The 17,127-nt window shown below is 41.1% G+C and overlaps 1 protein-coding gene across 2 annotated transcripts in view; it reads right to left on the bottom strand.

Moving 5' to 3' along the window:
• Window positions 1–2,174: 2,174 nt before the first annotated feature.
• GPD2 (glycerol-3-phosphate dehydrogenase 2) overlaps window positions 2,175–17,127 on the bottom strand; it is a 159,827-nt gene continuing 144,874 nt past the window's right edge. Inside the window, exon 18 of one of the 2 annotated variants that reach the window (XM_084800261.1) lies at window positions 2,175–2,247. In XM_084800261.1, the coding sequence (XP_084656387.1) occupies window positions 2,190–2,247 (58 nt within the window). In that variant the 3' untranslated portion in view covers window positions 2,175–2,189. Of the gene's footprint in view, window positions 2,248–12,499; window positions 12,604–17,127 lie in introns of those variants that run through there. The other variant, XM_084800262.1, reaches the window with a different exon arrangement.

The following is a 17,127-nucleotide window of genomic DNA, read 5'->3' as shown; positions in this document are numbered from 1 at the left end:
ATCTTTAAACTAAGCACTTAAACATTCTAAGCCTTAAAGGGAAACTAGGAACAGTTGCTAATGCGTATTAAATTTGCTTCGATTGTTTGTTCATGAGATGATGCCCTTGCGCTATCAACTAAGTACAACACTTAATTGGTAGAATCATTTGATTGGTAGAGCTTCAATGAACTTGAATAAGATTGAGACGAAGTCAGCCTAACAGGAAGGAAGACTGGTGCAGGTATACTTGACTTTGGAAGGGAGTCGTCCCGGGAAGCACTGGCCTCGCTGCCTCTGGAGGTGTGTGTTTGAGACTTGGAAAGAAGGCTTGCATTCATTATTAACAGCAATAGCAAATCGTTTTTAAAGTGTCAGCACGCTGTATCACCACATTCTGTTCCTAACATTTATAAACACAGTCTCAAAATTACAAATAATTTACCCCACTTTGAATGAAGCTTAACAAAACAAATAAAAACAAAAGATATTTATAGTTCATTTCTTGACTCTCAAAATTCCATCTACTTTTAAAGAGCTCATGAGTATGAATGGGTTGGCTGAATAGAAAGCATTGGTGGATTTATGCATTTCATTCACTTCTAAATGAACAGGGAAAAGGGAAACAAAAAAAGGAGTGCTAACCCACCTGCCAAAGGTCAATAAGAAGGGCTGCTCTCAATAACTTTTTTCAATGACTCCTCACTAAAGTTCACCACTACTTTTTTATTATAGCGTATTGGTCCTTTCTAAGGACACTAACAGTGAGAAATAAATGAACATGGCTTCAGATGCTATTGATGACAGTGGGAGACTGGGTTTAATTCACTCTTATGAAGTCTTCCTGAATTGTGTCACTTGAAGAATTCGTACTTGACTTTTTGGAAACATAAAATGTCCTTGCTGGTGAGAACTAATTAAGAAGTCCGGCCCCTCTGTGACTGAGCTCATTTCGTTCAGGTTCACTGCATGCTTGAGTCTGACTCAAGATGATCACGCGGTGTACACTGTGCTCAACTATTTCAGTTGGAGTACGGAAATTACCTAGCTCAACGCTACCCTGATACCTTCCACAAAAGTGGCATCATTTGAAAACTATTAAACAAGACCTCTGCCAAATCACCACTCTAGGCTTGAAAGAAGCTTCAAGTGCAATAGTTCTACTTAGGAATGGATGCAAAGTAGTCCCAGGGTACCATTAGCAAACAAAGAGGAAGCTGTCCTCCCTGGCCCCTTCGAGGATAAATCTCACAAATATTGGGTTAAGTGAAAGGAGCCATACACAAAAAGTAGGAACTCGGGCTTCTCCTTGTATGAATTTCAAAACAACTAAATCTAATCTTCAGTGACTAAAGTCAAAGTGGTTGGTCTGAGTGGTAGGAACTGACAGAGAGGGTGCAAGAAATGACCTTCAAGGGAGCTGAAATCCTTCCACAGGTGCTTGAAGGTGCTTTCAAGCCTGGAATGGTAATTTGACAAAGGTCTTGACTAATGGTTATCAAATGATGCTACTCTTGTGTTGCTGCCAAGGGTGCTGCATTTGTATTTTCCTGGCCTGGGAGTGAATAATACATGCCTGGAATACAAGGATGAAGAAAGAAATCCAAATATACTTCATTTGTACTTCATTTTAATATGAAAAACGTGCTATATGTTAATAAATGGTACTATCACAACTGGCTTTTCACCTGTAAAAAAATAAATAAATAAAGTTGGATCCCTACCTCACCACATGCACAAAAATAAGCTCCAGATGGACCAAACACTTAAATGAAGAGCAAAAATGTTTAACAAGTTTAAATAAAGTTAGTATATCTGTATTAACTAAGTGTTGAAGAGTTTTACAATAAAATGAGAAATCTTTGAACTATTAAAGCTCTAACTGCATAAAATTAAAATATACTATATTTCTCTAGTGGGTGCCCCACCACCAAGAATGAGTATATGGGCAGCACTAATTGAATTTGGTGGGTCTCATAGGTAGTTTTCATTGTCAAATTGACATACCTGGGAAGATGGAATCTCAAAATTGCCTCTATCAGATAGTCTATGTCCCTACCTGTTTGGGTATTTTCTTGATTGCTGGTTCATGTAGGAGGCTCCAGCCCACTGTAGTTGATATAATTCCTAGGTAGCTGGACCCGGGCTGTATAACAGATAGCTGAAGGTGAGCCTCAAGCAACCCAGTATCCAGTGTTCCTCCATGGTTTCTACTTCAAGAAATTCTTTGAATTCCTGCATTGGTTTCCCTCTACAATGTATAGTAGCCTATAAAATAAAATAAACCATTTGCTTCCAAGTTGTCTTGGGGCGTGGTGTTTATCACAGCAGTGGAAAAAAACTAGGACAGTAGGTTATTTTAAAAAGCAAAAAGGTCAACCAGGTGGTGTTGCCCATACCTTACTCACAGCACTTAGGAGGCAGAGGCAGGGGAATCTCTCATTTCGAGGCCAGCCTGGTCTACAGGGAGGGTTCTATGCAGAGAATCCTGTCTCGAAAATAAAACAGCAAACAAACAAGCTAAACTAAGATCATGAGGTTGGGAAGGGGTGGAGAAATGGCAGGATTGACCTAGGAGGAGTTAGACAGCGTGCAGGATGGGTGTGATCAAAACACACTGTCTTAGTTACTGTTCTACTGCTGTGAAGAGACACCATGGCCAAAGCAACTCTTATAAGAGAAAGCATTTGAATGAGGCAATGAGACAGTTTCAGAGGCTTGATCCATTCTCATCATGGCAGAGAGCATGTTGGCAGCCAAACACAGTGATGGAGAGAGAAGTAGCTGAGAATTCAATATCCAGATCCCAAGGAAGCAGGAAGAGTAAGAGCCATTGGGTATGGCTGGTGCTTTTGAAACCTTAAAGCCCACCCCTAGTGACACACTTCCTCCAACAAGGCCATACCTCTCAATCCTCCTAATCCTTCTCAAATAGTACAACTCCTTGATGACTGCACATTCAAATACATGAGCTATGGGGGGCGTTCTTATTCAAACCATCATACAATATGAAATTCTCAAAGAATTAATAAAAATTATTTTATTTAAAGAACACCACCGAACCAAATAACCCAACTAAGTAATGGGGTTCGTAGATAAACAGAGAATTCTCAAGAGAGGAATATTGAATGGCTCAGAAACACTTAAATGTTCAACATCTGTAGTCATGAGGGAAATGCAAATCAAAAGGACTCCTCCGAGATCCCATCTTACGCCCATCAGAATCACTAAGATCAAAAACTCAAGTGACAGCACATGCTGGCGAGGATGTGGAGAAAGAGGAACACTCCTCCATTGCTGGTGGGAGTACAAATTTGTACAACCACTTTGGAAATCTATCTGATGCTTTCTTAGAAAATTGGGACTAGTGCTACCTCAGGACCCAGCTACACAACTCTGGTTCATATACCCGAAAGATGCTCCACCACACAACAAGGACATTTGCTCAACTCTGTTCAGCAGCTTTCTTTGTAAGAGCCAGAATCTAGACACAATCTAGATGTCCCTCAACTGAAAAATGGATAAAGAAATTGTGGTACATTTACACAATGGAATACTATACAGCTATCAAAAACAAGGAAATCTTGAAATTTGCAGGCAAATGGATGGAACTAAAAATGATCATCCTGAGTGAGATAACCCAGACCCAGAAAGATATGCATGATATATATTCACTTAGAAGTGGATATTAAACCATTTATTAATCCACTCAGCGGTGGGTTGGGACAGATGCTGGACTCCAGGTGAAAGTGACATGGAAGAATGGAGGATAGAAGAACCCAGAGGGTCCAGGAACCCCCACAAGAATACTATCAAAGCTGGCAGATCTGGACCACAGTAGGGGATGCACAAACTTCTGTACGAACCAAGGGCAATGCATGCAGTAAACCTAGACCCCCTGTTCAGATATAGTGAGTGGACAGCTCATTCTCCACAGTTGTGGGGAGAGCAGGGATTGCCTCTGACATGAATTCTGATGTTCCCCAATTTGACCACTTCCCCTTGGTGGGGAGGTCCAGTGGTACTCAGAGGAAGGGAAAGCAGGCTATCTGGATGAGACTTGAAGGCAGTGGTGACATGGTGGAGGAGGAGGTCCCCTTCCGTCAGAAGTCTAAGGATGGGGAATAGGGTAAAAGAAGGGAGAGACAGGAGAACAGGAAGATACAAGTGAGGGATAGTCTGAATAAATTATAAAAATAAAAGAAAAAAAAAGAGCAAAAAATCTTAGAAATGAAAAAAAAAAGCTGATACCAAACTGGAGTAAGTATTTTATATTATAAAATGACATTAATAAACCCCAAAGGTAACATTTGAATGAGTTTAGAAGAAAATATGTCATAAAGTATTCTTTTAAAGAACCAGAAATTTTCAACAAAAAAGGAGCATGAATAATAAAGAATTCCAAGTGTAGTGGCTCATAGCTTTAAACTCAGCACTTGGGAGACAGTCAGATGGACTCTGTGAATTCAAGGTCAGCCTGATGTACATAATGAGTTCGAGGCCAGCCAAGGCTGTATAGTAAGAATCTGTCTCAACACACACACACACACACACCACAAAACACAAACATACACACATGTGGTAAAAAAACAAAGAAAGGCTATTCATGCTGAATTAAATCTAAATGACCAATGATTATATAAAAACTACCTTAGCAGTCAAGCTAAAAGGGCCAAATCAGCTATTATTTGGCTAATATTACAGAGCATAAGAAATGCCTCAAGAAATAAATATATTGTAATAGGTAGCATCATAGATTGTACTAGATATGTAGATATGTAAGGGCAGAGTTAGTAAAAATATAAAACACGTGTGCTTATGATAAGAATACTGTGTATAATACATAAGTCAGTAATAAATGTATGATGGAAAAACAATCTGTTGAAAAGATGGTCACTAGATTATTGTGTTTATCTTCAGACAATGGGATTTCAGCAAAGTTTTGCTTACTCTTAGTTTTTTTGTTTTTGTTTTTTAATTTTAGGACACTTTGTAATAGTACATAAATTAACAACTCAACAAATGAATTATATTAATTTTTAAATCCAGATAAACTATTCTTTCAGTCTTTTCTCCCCACATTCTTTGTAATTCTGGTTTGTTTCATTTTCATGAGGGTGGGATCGAGGGAAGAGTTGGGGCTTAGACATAACAAGTATGTCCAAAGAAGAAAGAGGGCAGTTCCCCATCACTGGGGGAGATTCAGATAAAATGACATAATGCTCTACTCTGCAAGTTTCCACTTCATCTTTTCTCATTAGTATTTTAGAATATTTTAGCAACCTTTGACATTTGGTGAACAAAAGCCTACAGTGACTTTTGCTCTTCTCTCTCCATTTTTAGAGACTATTCTGGTCTTGACAGTCTCTTGTCTTCCCTTCCTACCACTGAGTTCAAGACAACACAACAGAATGTGGGGGAGGGGGTGCTTTACTATTTTATTGAAGAGTCATCCTCCTTGAGTCTTAAGGTGATAGCTCTGCTCCTTACCCCGTGACCATCCGCAAGCCAAAATCTGAATTGACACTATCTACCCAGCTTGCTTAGTGGCTTATAGAGAATAGCTGTAATTAGGCACAATGTGGGCTACAATATAAGCCTGTGTTACTAATAACGAGTGGGATGCACTGCACTGAGAGACAAGAGGTGCCCTTTATTCCCATTTACGTTACCAGGGGGGAAAAGCCAGACACAGAGCCACTGTCGTTACGTTTTTTTAAGGCAATAAAAGTGTTTTGAATTCCTAGACCGCCTACAAGTTTCAGTTTTATAAATCATGCCGTCTATTTTCTTTCTTTTCCTTTGAATCTCTTAGCATCACACATAGAGGCTGGCTCTTTCCCTTGCCTAGAGGCCAGGAGGCTTCCCAGCATATGCTTATGCAAGGAGGGATGCCTGCCTTCTTCCCAGCCTTGCCCCCGCAGTCTCCTCATCATGGGGAGCTAGGAAACAGAAACGCTACACAGAGCCCGCAGAAACCTCCTGTGTGCAAACTCCAAAGGAATGTAGAGTTCTGGTGGGGGCTTAGAAGCAAGCTCTTTCCTTAGGAACGTGTTCCCAGGGCAGATCCCTGTCTCCATGGATACCTTTCACTATACCCAGAATGTGACCCCAGGGCCTTTCTTCCCATTACTGGACTGGGAAAAAAAAAAAAGCCCTGTGCACATGCACATAGCAGCCAAGATTGTACTTGGGAAAACTGCTGTGCAGGCACCTGCTGCTCTAGGGTCCAACCCAAGTTTGTCTTAAGTTTAATGTACATTTCCTGAGCAAGTCCTCACTGAGACTCTTGGCTGGGGATGGCTGGATAATCCCTGACCAAGAAAACATGGTTTCCTATCAGGATAGGATATAACCAGACCTGATAATTACTACAATAGAAGTAAAATCAATGTGTGGGTTGTTTGTTTGTTTGTTTGTTTGTTTGTTTGTTTTCAAAATCATTCTTTGGTTATAGGAAAGGACAATTTAGTAGTTAGGAGAGACTTTGGAGTAAGGGTTAACATTTGAGATGGGACTTAAAATATACAACTTTATATGGTACAGACAAAAGGAACTGCTTAACTGCAAGAACACTGTGCAAAGAGAAAGCAGGAAATAGCGTGGCCTGGCTCCGTGGTGATTCTGTGGCACTGTGGTAAAGGGCAATTGAGGACGCCTGGACTCAGAGTCAGACAGCAGACTGCAAGCTATCTCTTTCCTCATCTTGTTAAGAAAGGGCTTTGGGCTTCTGAGGATATGAGATGTAAATGAGTAGTTAAAAATAGAGGAATAGCCATTCTGAAGGAGGCTAGCCCGAGCAGCCATTGTGGTGAGGTACTAGTATACTTAAAAGTGTTATGAAAATAGTTATAGGGACAACAGGTTTCTATCAGGTAGGGAGAACTGAAGCCCAGATAAGCCCTGGTTTCAAACAAAGGGGACAGCCGGGGGAAATATTTACAGAAACAATGAGTTTAACACACCAACAGACTAATTACCGGGGTTCCAATAGGATGGAAATAGAAAGCAGCTGTATTCCTTTTACTGAATTGGCAGAGTTTGAAAAATACTGCAAAGATTTCTTTGGCTTATGACACAATACAGTTTATGTTGCATCTGTCTTGGAGATCGGGGAGACTATTAGAGAGCGAATAATATGGAGGATTTGATCTGCTTTTATCTACTCTTTAGTTGATGAGGCAATATGTATAATTTGGGGGTATTTGTAAATAATATATTTCCTGTGATGTCGTACCCCAAGTGAAAAGGGAATGTTCAGCTTGCAAAACTGTACTGCTGTTAAGTGAGGTAGCTCCATGCGCCACTATCTGTCTTCAGGACCACTAAAGGGACTGTGTTCGGGCTGAAATGCCCCATGCAGAAATGACATCATGATCATCAAATTTCAAAATAAATACAGTAGGCGGTATGCTGGTTAGGTTTCTTTTTTTCTTCTTTCTTTCTTTCTTTCTTTCTTCTTTTTTTCAATGTTGCTGTTGTTTGTTCCTTGTTTGTTAACTTGACAAAAACTATGGTCATCAGGGAAGAGGGAGCCTCCATTGAGAAAATGCCTTCATTAGATTGGTCTATGGGGTGTTTTCTTTTTCCTTTTTCTTTTTCCTCTTTTTCTTTCTTTTAGAAACCTGTTTATTATTTATTTATTCACTTTACATCCTGATTGCAGCCCCTTCTCTCCTCCCGGTTCCCCCCCCAACCCCTCCCCATTCTTCCCGCTCCTTCTCCTCAAAGAAGAAGGTCCCCCATGAGTATCAATCCATCATGGCACATTAAGTTGTTCTAGGACTAGGTGTACCCTCTCCCACTGAGGCCAGACAAGGCACCCCAGTTAGGGGAACAGGATCCAAAGCCAGGCACCAAAGTCAGAGAGGGCCGCCATTCCAATTGTTAGAGGACCCACATGCAGACCAAGCTGTGTATCTGCTACAAATGTGCAGGAGGCCTAGGACCAATCCGTGCATGTTCTTTGGTTGGTAGTTCAGTCTCCATAAGCCCCCATGGGCCCAGGCTGGTTGACTCTGTATGTCTTCTTGTGGGGTCCTTGACCCCTCTGGCTCCTTCAATCATTCTCTCCCCCTCAGACACTTCCATAGGACTCCCTGAGCTGTACCTATCATTTGGCTGTGAGTCTATGCATCTATGTCCATCAGCTGTTGGGTGAAGGCTCTCAGAGAACAGTTATGCTAGGCTCCTGTCTACAAGCATAGCAGAGTAACAGTAATAGTGTCAGGTAATTCTCTCCCATGGGATGGGTCTCAACTATGGCCAGTCTTTGGTTTCCCATTCTGTCAATCTTTAGTCTATTTTTGTACCTGCACATCTTGGAGGCAGGGTAGGTTGGTATCCTTATCCCTTCTCTGGAAGTCCTCCCTGGCTACAGGAGGTGGCCACTTCAGGTTCCATATCCCCTGCTGCTAAGAGTCTCAGCTAGGGTGACTTCCATAGACTTCCTGGGGCCTCCGTTATCCCAGGAGACATTTTCTTAATGATTGTGGGGGGGGGGTTGAAAAATGGCTCCCATAAACCCATATATTTGAATACTTAGTCATCAGGGAGTGGCACCATTTGAGACAGATTAGAAGGATTGGGAGGTGTGACATTGTTGGAGGAAGTATGTCCCTGAGGGGGGGGGCTTTGATGTTTCAAAGGGCCTAGTAATACCATGCCTAGTATTATTCTCTCAGCCTACAGATCAGCATGTTGCTCTCATCTATGCACCATACCATGTACCTCACCATGGACTAAACCTCAGCAACTGTAAGCAAGACTACAATGAAGTGTTTTCTCTTTATAAGACTTACCTTGGTCATGGTGTCTCTTCACAGCAACAGAAGAGTGACAAAGACAACGATTGATGTGGGAAGACCCAGCCCACTGTAGGCAGTGCCACACCAGGAAGGGTGGTCCTGGGTAGTAAAACAAAGCAAAAGAGCCAGGGACAGCAAGCCAGTAAGCATCATTCCTCCATGCTCTCTGCTGCACTTCCTGCCTCCAGGTTTCTGCCTTGACTTCTTGATGGACTACAATTGGGATGTGTAAAATAGGCCATTTTCTCCCTGGATTGCTTTTGGTCATAGGGTTTATTACACCAGAAAGGAAACTAAGACAGGGTGAGGAAGCAGGACAATGACACCGAACAAACAGAGTTTTGGTAACCGAAATCCCTCGTGTAACAAACAGCACTGTGTTGAGAAGGTAACAAGCCAAGTAGCCAGACCAGACAAAAATATACTTTGCCCCTTGATTCCTTTATATGTTTCTGGTCAAGAGGCATCAAGGTGAAATTATGTACAGTTTAAAATACTGGCCTCTAGCTGGGTAGTAATGGTACATGCCTTTAATCCCAGCAGTCAGGAGGCAGAGGCAAGAGGATCTCTGTGAGTTCAAGGTCAGCCTGGTCTACAAAGGAAGTTTCAGGACAGTCAGGGCTGTTACATATAGAAACCCTGTCTCAATGAAAATAATAATAATAATAGTAATAATGATGATGATAACTTAGATATTCCTAAAAGATGGTAAAATTGGGTTATAGCCATCATATTTCTGCCACTTAAAAGAGGTATATGGTTTTTGGTATTAAAGTCACAACACTGTCTTCTTTTTTCATTTCTACCTGACAATTTGATGCTTCCATTTTCACTGCTGTAAGGGTACCATAGACTATGCTGTCATGCCTGTGATGAGCTAGGCTCAGGGCTTCCAACCCTCAGTATCGCCTCCCTACCTTAGGAAGAACAAAGGAGACCACAGTAAGCCTTGCTTTGCCACTGGGCACATTCATGGTCAGCATCACTCAATCTCCTTGCGCCTCATGGTATTCACATCTAACCAGGGCCAGTGATAGGCACACAGATTCAATGAGCCAATATATGCACACCCTTAGACAAGCGCTGAGGTGAACGATGTCAGGTATAGCAACGGACTCCATTTTAAACTTCCTGACCAGTTGCTTCCTAGTGTCCAGCAGGACTTTGTGGAGTTGAGATAGCTGAAGGATAAACCATTAGCAGTAGATATTAGAGAAGAAGAGGAGGTGGAGAAGGAGGAAATACTAAACCTACTCCAACACATACACTACTTAGGACTGAACCCAGGACCCCATGCTTGCTAGTCAACAACCCTACCACTGTCCTGGCATAGGTTTTTGCTTATTTGCTTGCTTATTTGTTTATGATTTTGGGTTTTTTATTTCTTTTAAAGAGATATTTTATGTTTAATTATATATGATGTGTCACTTTGTGAGGATGTGCGCATGAGAGCACACATCTGTAGAGGCCAGAAAAGGACATCAGATCCCTCAGATGTCTGGATCAGGCAGTGTGAGGTGCCCTGTGTGGGTGCTCTACATGAGCACTGTACACTAGGAAGTGCTGAGCAACGCCTCCAGCCCCAGAATCCCCCTGGATGTTTTTCATTCTAATCCTTGGTGCATGGTTTCTGTCCCCATGGGCCTTGGTCCTATCCTCTTTGAAGACAGAAAACACGTCATTACAGAAGCCATGGTAAAACAGTCCATGCCTTGGCTCAATTTAGTTTCCCTCAACTTCTTTTAATTTCATTTTGTAACAGTATAATTATTCAAAATGTTTATACAGAGGACACTTCTTGAAAGCACATTAGAGGGGATGAGATTTTGGTTTATGTGAGAGAGAGAGAAAAAAAGTGTCCTTCCCTAACTGTTTAAAAAGAATTATCTTTGTGGGCTAAAATAAAAATTCTGAAACAAGAGAAAATTATGCCAGCTGTGTTGACATATCACAATGCAGTAAGGAATCTTTTGAGTATGAATTTCACATTTTTGTTTTACAGTTACAAAAATCTATGTATCTGAAAAGTACTACAAGTAAATTTTTATAAGTTGTCTTGCCTCGATTGGTTGATTATGTATGTGTTGTTTCATTCAAAATTCTATGCAGTTTTATGATAGAAAAACAACTATCCTTCAGTCCTTCTGAGGAACCTTGGGCAGCTAGAGCAGACCCTGAGGTCATGACTGAGGCCCAAAGCTCTGGGTCTAGCCCTGGCTTTGGTTCCACTTGCTTAGTGACTCTGAGCAAGTCCTTGACCTCATCCCCACCCCCCACCTCCATGCGCACAGTGTGACAATTCCAGGGCTCAGGCTTCACTGGGGAGGTGAGTTCATTAAGAAATCAGCACACTAGTTTCTTCCAATGTAACCCTTTAAGAAATGAGAAGTGGTTCTTAAGTGTGCTGAAAAGCAAAACCAAAAGAAGTGAGGGGTAAACAAAATTGAAACTGCCTAGCTTATAAAAATAGTGGAAATTATTATTATTTTTTTTTTACCCAAGCAGGAAAAAAAGAAAAATTTCTGAGAAAACAGTATTTTTAAAACAAATTCCTCTCCTCCCTCCTTTCTCCACTCTCCATCCTTTCCCTCCTCTCTCTCTCTCTCTCTCTCTCTCTCTCTCTCTCTCTCTCTCTCTCTCTCTCTCTCACACACACACACACACACACTCTTCTCATTCATCTGTATTTTAAAATATTTTGTGTATTTCGTCTCAAAATAGGACCCACCTCCCAAAAAAGAGAAAATCATCAGCCTTAAAAAAAATGTTTGAAATAATTAGGCTACAAATTCTGGAGCCCTTTAATGTGGCTGCAGCTTTGTGACTGTCTGTGCATTCTGTGTATGGCCCTATTAAATGTACCAGGCGCCAACGTTGCCGGCTGTCAAGAGGCAAAATGAAAAATAGTTTTAATAGCTGCTCTTTGACCTGTTTTATATTTTATGTCAATTATAACAGCACACAACCATGCATAATTATGAAGCATAGATGCATTAAAATGTACACATAATTTGTGTTCTTATGGCAACCACTGCATTTGGCTCTAGAAAACAAACCTATTGTTATAAGTCACTTGCACATTAATATATTAGTATTAAATATCGAAGACAGATTTGTCTATCCATCTGTTTTGAGTCATTGTAAGTAAATATATCTTTTTGGAGGGGTGGACAAAATCTCTACATGAATGCACTGTAGGTGCCATCTGTACCATATATTATAATACAGAGCTGTGCACCATCGTGCATAGCAACTCAAGCAAAGACAGTGCCATGTGATTGTCATTTGAATGTCATTTTTAAAAAATGATCTGGTATATGGACAGAAGGAGGAATTTTTTTTTCCTGGCACTGCCATGAAAATTCCTTCATTTGACTATCCTGTGGTTTTTGGATTTCTTTCTCAAAAGCTTATAGTTTCCAAGGATAAAGGAAATAATTATCATGCTACTGGGTAGTGAACAACAACAACAACAACAAAAGTCTCTTGCTTTATATACAGGAAGAACTGACTTAAGATAGCGGGTCGTCATAAAAGCAGAAATTGACCTGTCTCAGTTGCTCACAAAGAAACCAATAATTGTTCAACTTGATGACGCAACCGAGCTACCAGGAACTAGGTAACTACAGTTAATGCTTTTTGGCATTATTAGGGATTTTGTTAGCTGGCCAATGTCAACTAAACAGAACTTAATCTTTGATGGGCAGGATTATGGAAGAAGCAAGCCCCTTCTGAACTGGCCGTTCCAACCCTCTTTCCTTACTTCTGAGCCACTCACTCTAGCTACCAGCTGACTTCAGCTCTTAAAAACGCTGGCCTAAAAAAGGAGAAATCAAGAAATTAGTAGGAGGGCTAGGGGGACATTGGGAGCACTTGGCTGTTCTGCTAAAACCTGGCATTGAACCCATGACAGCTCTCTAGCATCAACTCCCAGGGGCTCAGAGCTGCTGGCTTGGAATAACTTTAACAGTCCTTTCTGAAGTCTCATCTGAGGTGTCTTCATCTTTTTGATTCCTTCATTGAATTCGAGTAAGTGTGAATGAACATTAACCATTTTTATGAAGTTCCCATGTCACTGGACATTGAGGCCAGAGACACTTTGCGGGGTAACTTCAATTCTAGCTACAGCCCATGCACCCACATACTTTAAGGTGGATTACCCAGAGTGTTTAAGATTTTGTGATGTCCGAGACGTTTCTCTACGATCGTTGAAATTCAGTCTCTAAATGTGGTTTCTCAGTCTTTAAATAGTGATATAAAATTAAAGTACTTGGGGGAAAAAAAAAACTGGAAACACCTGGTCTTGATAAACTTCAAAAACAAAACAAAAACCCTTGTGACATAGCCAGGTGTGGCCACTCATACTAAGGACGCTGCGGCAGGAGAATCCTGAGGTGCTTCAGGACATGAGGGGCCGCTCGGTGGTATACTAGCTCCAAAGTAAACAAACGTAGCACTGAACGGAAAGAAATGCTGATGTGCACCAGCACAGCCCAGATGCAGAGGAGTGACTTCCTGAAAAGAAAGATACCAATGATAGAAACAGTGGGTGGATGATGAAGCCATGAGTCTAAGCAACTGAGTAAGAACAAGGATGGTGAACCTGAGGCTCGAAGGTCCAAGGAGCTGGGAAAATTCAGATGATGGGTGTATAGGGAACTGAAATTTGTGCTTCCGTCAACAGTGAGAGTCCTAGAGTAAGCCCAGAGCTGCATTACCCACTATGAGTGTTTAGGAGACCAGACTTTAGGTCCCAGAGGCACTGATGAAGGGCCATGGATAAAAGGTGAAGAGCATCACAGGGCTAGACATGACAGCCAGCCATACTCCCCCGAGTGAGAACTAAGATACACTCAATTTTAAATTGCGTGCTTCCAAATATTGACTTGCTGAGAGATCAACAGTTTATGCAAAGTAGGCAAATGAGATGGCTCAGAAGGTCCAGGGGCTTATGGCCAATCTTGACAACCTGAGTTTGACTCCAGAGCCCACATGGTACAAGAAGGGAACCGACTGCCACAAGCTGTCCTCTGACCTCCACGTGTGACTCGTGGGATGTGCGCGTGCTTGCACACAGACAAACGAGTTGTGTTACACACCACAAGTAAGTTGAAAATTGCAAACCATCAGTTCCTCGTGGGATAAATTATTGAGTACTGACTTGAGGGTATAAAGCACACAACCCATGCTAGCTCGTTCCCTTCATTTGGACACACCTCAAATTCATTTGCACAATCCAGTTTTCTCATGCATTTCACCTGCCGAGACTGGAAAGCTATGGTTTGCTTACACCATCTACTGAGGTGGGAGGTTTAAGCATTTAAAATCTGTCACTACTGACTCATTTGAAGCATTTCAGTCCTCACAGGAATTGTCATGCCTTCTATTGTGCCAGGATATATCATGCATCAATTTAACAAAACAGTTCTCTCGCTTCCAAAGCTGCTTCATTTTCTACACTTAATTATCCAAATCTAACTAAAATTAACTTTTCAAAATAACATTCTTTTACATGCTAGCTACAATGCTAACTACAAAGAAACTTCTATACATTTCGGTGGGTATTTCAGACCAAACTGTCTAAACCGACAGGACATCTTCACCATTATATTTAAGAATCTTGATTTCCCCCCTTCAATTTGTTTTCTTAACATAAGTTGTTTTTCTTTGCTAAGTATTTTATTCGTCTACCACCATTTCTACCTTTGGCCACCAAGAAACAGGACAAAGCAAGTTCAGCTCAAATACAAAATCCTCATTATAGATTCTTGTCCAAATGCTACATTCTTTTTTTAAGATTTATTTACTTATTTATTATGTATACAGTGCTCTGCCTGCATGTACATCTGTAGGCTAGAAGAGGGCATCATATCACATTAAAGATGGTTGTGAGCCACCATGTAGTTGCTGGAAATTGAACTCAGGACCTTTGGAAAGAGCAGACAGGTGCTTTTAACTTCTGAGCCATCTCTCCAGCCCCCCAAATGCTACATTCTTAATCTCTAATTCTCCTTGAATTTTGAAAATACGTAGTGATAATTTTTTTTATTTCAAAATTTTATTAAGATCAGGCATGGTGGCCTACCCCTTTAATCCCAACACTTTGAAGGTAGAGGCAGGAGGATCTCTGTGAGTTCAAGGCCAGCCAGGGCTACACGTACTCATGCACAGCTCTTACCAACTGAACTTACCTATTCAACGGTGGTTTGTGCATTCATTTTTCCAGTGTTAAACTTCGGGTTGAGACTAGGAGCCCCTGTGGACAGGCCCAATCTTCAAGCATTCAGCATACACTAACACTTCTTAGTATTTTGAGAATGAGAGGTAAAGTGACACAGTATTGTAAAGCACATCCTAATTTCATTAAAAACTACTTATGATAAAATTTCTGCTGTACTGAAACATAGTAAATAATATTTTGGTGGAAATATGATATATCCTTATAAGTATTCTTTACAAATTTTCTGAAGTATCAATAATTATTTTTTAACTTGACAAAGAAGATTTTTTTTTAACTTTATGTGTATGATTGTTTGGCTGCATGTCATTGTCCATGCCTGGTACCCACAGAGGCCAGAAGAAGGTGTCAGATCCCCTGGAACTAGTTACTGACTGTTGTGAGCCACACATGGATGCTGTAAATAGAACTCGGGTTCTCTGGAAGAGCATAAGCAGTGATGTTAACAGCTGTGCCATCTCTCTAGCCCAACAAAGAAGACATTTAAAAAAAATAAGATTACATGTAATTTGATCTTAAGTGATTTTGACCTTTGTTGCATGGATTGCAGTGATTACATTTTCAGTTGCCTTCATGTTTTGCCTACACATATGTATGTGAACAACATGTGTTCACAGAGGCCAGAAGAGAGTGCTGGAACCTTGGAACTGTACCACTTAGGTGCTGGGAACCAAACCTGATTTCTCCTCAAGAGCAGCCAGGGCTCCTAAGCTCAATGCCATCTTCCACTCCTGTGTTTTACTTGTGTATCTTAGAAATTCCTCAAAAAAAAAAAAAAAGTTTGAGGTCTATGTATACCTTTCAGCTCAGGGAAGCATTTTTAATAGCTTCATTTACCTGTTAAAGACCAAAAGCTTAGAGTCACTGGTTCCTAAGTGAGAACATTCTGTAAACTGTTATCTAAGACATCAAAAGAGAACCACTGACTATCTTCGTCAAAAGATAGGAGTGAATTTTATACTGACGAGGTCTTCAACCTAGCTATCTGGCTTGAATGAATTTGGGGAATATCTCTCTGGTTGTAGGTTTTGTTTCGCTTGTTGTAATATTTTATTAATTTATTCATATTACATCTAAATTGTTATCCCATCCCTTGTATCCTCCCATTCCTCCCTCCCTCCCATTTTCCCCTTATTCCCCTCCCCTATGACTGTGACTGAGGGGGACCTCCTCCCCCTGTATATGCTCATAGGGTATCAAGTCTCTTCTTGGTAGCTTGCTATCCTTCCTTGTAGTTTTATAGAGACAGAAATTTCCAGGCTTCAATCAAGACTAATTTGATCCTGATTTACCTAGAAGGTGCAGGAAAGGCATGAATTCCCTATCACACCTCTGCATTTCTGAAACACGCCTGGGTAAGAAGAACAAGGTGGCCTTGTCTTACACAAATACTAAAAGTCAGCCTGCTCAACAGATAGCTGCCTGTCTCTAATGTGCCAAGTGTGTGCACTTGTCACACACTACTTGGAAAACAAAATGAAGAGTCTCTCATTAATACTTTGCACTCTCCTTGGGTTTAATCTAAAAAGAGGCAGGTGACAGCTCAGCACTGGAGTCCCAGCAAACAGACCATCAAGGTGAAAGGCAGCAGCCTTCGTAAGGTCGGACCAGGCAGGGCCAGTCACTGGTACACACCACTGGCATTTGAGAGCTGTGGTCCTGGGCTGCAGGAAAATTCCTTCTTTTACTTGGCGGCTGGCCGGCAAGCTACTGCGGGAGTCCTTTCCCCCCCTTAATCCACACTGCTCAATTGTCAGGAAAGCTTGTAAACAGGAGCCTCCATCAGTTACCTCAGAGTGGTTTGAACAAACTAACATCATAACAAGAGTGTTTATGGAGAAATGCTTAAGCACTGAAGCGGAAAGGGCTTAGCACCGATCAGACCCCTCTTCCACCTTAAGTCTTGACTGTTCACATTGAAATGCAAATATCAGCGCAGGGTTTCCACTGGCGTGCCACTCACAAATTGAAAAGCAGTTTTTATCTATGCAAATGTAAGCATGGTAATTGAAGTTAATCAATCAATGCTAGCTTTCACTAAAACCTTGAACATGATTGAATAAAGTAATTATCATTCAGCAGAAAATGATGAAGTTGTAGACA

This window comes from Acomys minous, assembly GCF_964271855.1.
Source record: "Acomys minous genome assembly, chromosome: 10".
Lineage (NCBI taxonomy): Eukaryota > Metazoa > Chordata > Mammalia > Rodentia > Muridae > Acomys > Acomys minous.
Note: the sequence above shows the minus strand (reverse complement) of the source record. Positions and strands in the feature narration are given on the sequence as shown.